The sequence below is a fragment of the Cygnus olor genome, chromosome 21 (assembly GCF_009769625.2).
Source record: "Cygnus olor isolate bCygOlo1 chromosome 21, bCygOlo1.pri.v2, whole genome shotgun sequence".
NCBI lineage: Eukaryota > Metazoa > Chordata > Aves > Anseriformes > Anatidae > Cygnus > Cygnus olor.
Window position 1 is genome coordinate 8,236,424 of NC_049189.1, and position 5,751 is coordinate 8,242,174.

The window sequence follows — 5,751 nt, forward strand, 5'->3', positions numbered from 1 at the left end:
ACTCGCTGCTTTCTGCACCAGGAGCAGGGTAGGATCCAGCGGCACAGGCAGCGCTCCCCTCCGACCTCCGACCTCCTCCCACGTGCTGACCATGGGCTTTCCTCATCAGAGAGCCCTGCTCAGTAATTCACTCACTTCAATACACGGTGAGAGGAACAAGACTTTATTTCAAAAATGGAGTTAATCTCAAATCAAAATCATTCTGGCCACGGGGTGGGACAAACAGAACAGCAGCACTGCGAACCGATCAAGGAGCAACAAGACCATAGTTGTCACATTTCCGTGTTTGCAAACATTTTGTCAACAAATCCCCTGCAAATATTTACTTCATTTTCTCTCTTGTTAATCAACCCATATGTAATAATAAAAAAAAAAGCCCCAAACCAGTCTGGCACCTACCAGTCCTCACACAGTTACTGCAAGGGCCCCGAGTGCTGCCCAACTCCGCACAGTGCCAGGGAAAAGGCTCTTCCTCCCATAGGGAGCTCAGTCGGATTTCTCCTTCTCCTTCATGTGCAAGAAGACAATGCTGAACATGAAGAGGCCCACCATCATGGAGAAGGCTCCAGCATAGTATGGGTACGCCGAGGGGATGAAACGTTCGTACTGCGTGTGCTGGAGGGGACGCACGGACACCTAGGAGAAAAGGTGGCATCCCTTTCAAGTTTGGCAGGACCCAGTAACGGATCAAGATAATCCTCTGCACGCACCTCTGACTCCCTGTGCTCCTCAGCACCTGTTAGGTTACTGAAATGGCAATTGAACTACTTGTTTCTAGGGCTGAACCGCAGCTTTTAGCCAAGAACATTCTAATGTGTCCCACATATTTTTAAAGCTCCAAATGCTCTACGCGGGAGGAAATACTTGCTCAGTTCAAGCCTGCACAATGGTAAGGCTCTCTGCACTGGCATTTGCAGCAACTGCACAACGCTTGTCCAAAGAAGGGGTAACCACAATCAGTTGCTTGCACAGCTTGTTTCCAAACCCCAAAATGCAAATAAAAAACAAAGTCAGAAGTGCTCAAATTCCATGTACATTCAAGTACCTTGCACCTCAATAACAACTTAACGGAGATCCCTTTCCTCTTGCGTGAATCATTCCCACCGTACTGACCTGGGTAGAGGAGTAGAGGTGGGTATAACCCAGGCGGTTATAATCCACTTTAAACTGGAACACTCCGTAGACATCCGGCAGCTTGAACTGCACGCTGTACTTGCCACCTAAGAAAGAGTCGCAACATTTAACTGACAAGAGAAATTGGAAGACAGAAGCTGTGGAAGCCTTCACAGGTCTTCCTGCTACAATGCTGCCATGCCAAGGAGAAAACATCCCAACGTGGGCTGGAGAGGTGAGGGGAACCTACCGTTTCTCTTCAAGAAAGTCCGCACGAACGGATCGATGCGGACGAACTCCAGCTGGATATCGTCTCCGTCGAAGGGGACCCACTTTCCATCGGAAAGCTTTTCAATTACGATGCTGTACTCCTGGAACAAACCCGTGCATGAACAGGAGTCAGGAGCAATGCCTGAAAACACACCTCGACCCCAGCAGAAGACTCCAGAAGGGATACGGTCTGAAGTGACCAGGGAGTTCCCCCAAATTTCTTTTTCCAAAGCTGGTTAGGTAAGTTGTCCCTCTTGGAAACACAGACTAGGGATCAGTAATCAAAGCAGCTCTCACTGGTCAGAGAGTAAGTAAATACCTATGTTACAGCAGTAGGAAAAGGGATCCAACTACACTTTTCAGCTCCTAGTTTCTTCCTGCCCACACGACAGGAGCCTGTTCCAAGCAGGCCACCCTGCGCGCAGCCTTACCACGAGATCAGTGACGGTGTAGGCATTAGGAGGTGCAAGTTCTCCCACGCGGTGGTGAGACACGGCTCCGACGCGCAGCACGCCCTCTTCCTTGAACACCCAGCGGGACAAGGCAACAGCCAGCTCATAATTACCAGTCTGCGAGTACCTAGGGATGAAGGAATGCAAAGAAAGTATGGCAGCCACTCTGAAAAACACACTACATGCCAAAAAAAAGCCATGAACAGATCTGAAAGCAAGAAAAAGCTATCCTGGATTAAAAGAGAATTATTTTCCAACGTACTTCATCCCTCAAGGCCAAAGCAATGTATCACACCCTATTTGCATTAAAGCTTTTTGCTGTTTCCCGCAGCAGAAAACTTTGTTGCCTGTGGCCTCCATCTCCCCAAATATTCCTTGGGAAGGAATGCCCAGAAGCTAGCGCACCTCTTGGAGCCAGGAGTAGCTTTCTGCACAGCAGAATTGAAGAAGGCATCACTGAAGAAATCCAAAGAGCCGCTGAAAACAACGCGAGCGTTGTTCCTTGCTTGGAGTCCCGCGATCAGAAGGGTGTTCTTCCCAACCGCATGTGGATACTGGAAAGGAGCACATTTAAAAGACGTTTAGCCAGTTTAGGGACAAGTAAAGAAGAGCTAGTCAATCTCTAAGTTATCTGATTTCACTACTGCTACAGGTTTGCTTCGAGGTGGAACAGTCTGACCACAGGGAGCATGCTTCACAGCTAAACAGAAGATACGAAACTGCTCAGAATAACAAGGAATGGGATCCATAGCATTTTATTCCTACCCTCTCTGCCTGGGATGAAGCCCCTTGAAGGGGATATGCTTTGATCTAGGCTGATATTTATTCCAAAGTATCATTCATGCTGGACATTTTGTCACCAACAAAAAGCACGGAGGAAGAAAAATTCCCAGGGAGGTATCAGGAAGCAGGTGACTTTCAAAGTCACCACAAGAGCTTTCTTCCAAGTTGTTGGAATGTGAGGGATTTGAACAAAGAAGTACAGCCCAGAAGAGAAAAAAAAAAGAATCAGCGAACATACCTGAGTAATGGGCTTATCTGGGAAAAAGGAGTAAGAGGTAGAAGAGCCGGTCAGGATATCCAGCACCAGCGGGTTGTCAGGATCAGCCACCATCCTTGCAGGGAGAGGCACAATGAGCTGCACGAACACCCACAGGAATGTGCAGGCACCAGCTAAGCTGCACAAACCTTCTCACCCTCGGATGTGGCGAGACAGCTGCAGAACTTGCACCCTTACAGAAACGAGTTACTTTCTCAAGATATTCAGTTAAGCTTCATTAACTTCTACTAAGAAACATCGCCAAGTCAAGATCTAAGCCACTTGGGAGATTTTCTTTTCATCATTATTCAAAATCAACACAGATTTCTCATGTTAGGAGTTCACAGCTGGCTAACCCTGCCCTTTGCTCGCACTAACACCAAGATTTTTGTGCTGCTTCCCCAACAACAGCCATCTCACCCCAACACCCTCCCTGTCCACACCCCGTGGCAGGTCACTTACCCAACTCCTCGGAAGAGGATGGGGTTCAGCGTCGTTTTCCCCACGATGGTGGGAGCCTTCAGTAGATTCTCAGCATCTGCGACGATGAGCGTGTGCTTGGAGGAAACGAGAGATCTGTGTAAATGCACTGCACAGGCAAATACATTTATATGCACCTTCGGTAACTTTCAGGTTTTAGAATAGCAAGCAACAGCTTCTTTTTTTGCTTGAAAGTTAACTTTGTTTTTACAGGCAATCAAAACTGAACAGTTTTTGGATTACAGCTGAATTAAAAAGCAAAAAAAAAAAAAGCTTTTTTGTTTAATCGTGATCAGATTAAGATGCTGGTATATAAGGAAATACGAAACACCTTTTGATAAAAATAGCAATGCTACGGCGGTTTACTTCCCCTACATCTTAGTAGCTTTCATCTTTAGAACAGGACAACATTCATGTACTGCTTGAACAATTTAATGTAAATAAAAATTAGCGAAGCACGTTCAGGTCTTAAGAGGCTTTTTAAAGTACTGAACAGCACTGGGGAAAGAAAACAAACGTGTAAACTTCTGTAACCATCTCTCTCAATAGCATCTGAAACTGAAAATCACCCTCCCCATATTTGGAGCATCACACTTCACGCTTTCATTCTTCACCTACCAAAAGTAAAATGAGGTACACTTCACCAGTGGGTGAAATTCAGCTCTCCCGCTCCAAAATGGTTCAACACCCTCGTTAACTATGGTTTTACAAATTGACATACAGTGACGCTTTGAAACTACTCGGGGAGCAGAAAGATGAAACCCAGGAAATTCAGAGGGATAAATTCAGGGCAAGAACTCCCCATGCACACAGCTCTGTGCTATTACGTCAGTGCTCTAGCTGCAGCACGACCGGACGCTGTTAAACAGCACCACTTATGCCTTTCTTGGAAACGAGCTGGGACAGAAGAGAATGGATGGAAGAAAAAAAAGGAAGTAAGAACAGAAGATTCATCTCTCAACTTTTCCACATAGGTTCTCGTTAACAAAGCCCAGAACAAGCAAATACGTTTACCTGGCCTGGGTCTGATATATCATAGTTGTGATGGTCGATAACAGCTGTCCTTTCCTCATCAAACTCTATCCCACACTCACTGCCCAGCTCTCGCAGTGGATCACCTAAAAGGAGAAAACGGATTCTCTGTTATGCAGCATGCTCTGGAGGTCACAGTACCAGTCTCAACACTCAAAATAACAAGTAAATTCAGCTCAGTGACATGTTTGACACTCTACTGGCCAAACCCTGAGCATCACAACCTCTTTCTACTAAATTCCCATTTAGAATAGAAATAAAGAATTTTTTTTTTTATCCCAAGAACTATCATCCATTTCCTCAGAGTACAGACCCTGTTGTTCGCAACAAGAAACTACAAGCATGAAGTACCATTTAGTTAAATCCCCCTTCCACAAAGAGCGCAGAAAGTCTTTTCCTTTCCAAGCATGTTTTTCTCCGGCGCATCTGCCAAATGCAGAGCTGAAGAACGCTGTCCTACAAGCCTATCAGGTAACACATTTTTTTCTCATCCTGTTTATTTTTCTGCAGAAGCTCTGGGAAGGATGAACGAACTGCTTGATGGTCGCAAGGCGCACGCAGAGCAGGAATGTGGTATGAGCTGCGGCTGAAACACGCTGGTTTGCTGCTGGCCCCCTCGCCCCCTGCCGAGGGCTGGCACTTACCAATGTCCGAGCTGGCGGCCACGAGGACGCTGCCGCCGCCGTCGATGAAAGCGGTGATGGTCTCCACGTTGATGTTCCCACCGAAATCTGCAGGGGCACACAGCGCAGCTCCGTGACTCCCCCCCAGCCGGCTCCGGGCGCCCCCCGAGCGCCGCCCCCGCGCTCACCTTCGATGGACGGCGCGAAGACGATGAGGTTGTCGTAGAGGAACTCCCCGTACTTGATCAGGGACAGGCCGGCGTCGTCCGCGGTGCGGAAAGTGAGCTCGAAGCCCCTGTCTGCGGCCGCCACACGCAGCGCTCAGCCCCGGCCCCGCCGGCAGCGGGCCCCCAGCGCCGCCGCCCCGGCCCCGGCCCCTCCCCGCCGCCCCCAGCCCGGCCGCGGTGCCGCCGCCAGCCCTACCCGCCAGGCTGCGGAAGAAGAGCGAGTGCGTGTCCCGCAGGCTGCCGTTCTCCAGCAGCACCAGGGTGCGGGGCCCGGGCCCGGCCCCGGCCGTCGCCGCTGCCGCCGCCAGCAGCCACCACAGCCGCACCGCGGCCGCCGCCATCTTGTCGCCGGCGCCAGGCTCCCCAGGAAGAGGCGGGCCGAGAGCAGGCGGCCAATCGGCTCCGAGCCCGACGCCGCCGCACTCCAATCAGCGGCAGACAGCTCCGCGCCGCCGGCCAATCAGCGTGGGGCTTCGGGCCCGGCCCGAAGGCGGGACGCGGTGTGTGTGTGGGGT

At 49.9% G+C, this 5,751-nt stretch overlaps 1 protein-coding gene across 1 annotated transcript; it reads right to left on the reverse strand.

Moving 5' to 3' along the window:
* Positions 1–147: 147 nt before the first annotated feature.
* DDOST (dolichyl-diphosphooligosaccharide--protein glycosyltransferase non-catalytic subunit) lies at positions 148–5,664 on the reverse strand (the record flags this gene model as incomplete). The annotated part of the gene is made up of 11 exons (XM_040534002.1): positions 148–636; positions 1,114–1,220; positions 1,364–1,484; positions 1,815–1,962; positions 2,241–2,389; positions 2,857–2,950; positions 3,337–3,431; positions 4,369–4,472; positions 5,031–5,117; positions 5,198–5,308; positions 5,433–5,664. Coding segments are annotated over 11 exons (1,398 nt in total), but the record flags the coding sequence as incomplete, so codon positions are not given.
* Positions 5,665–5,751: the final 87 nt, after the last annotated feature.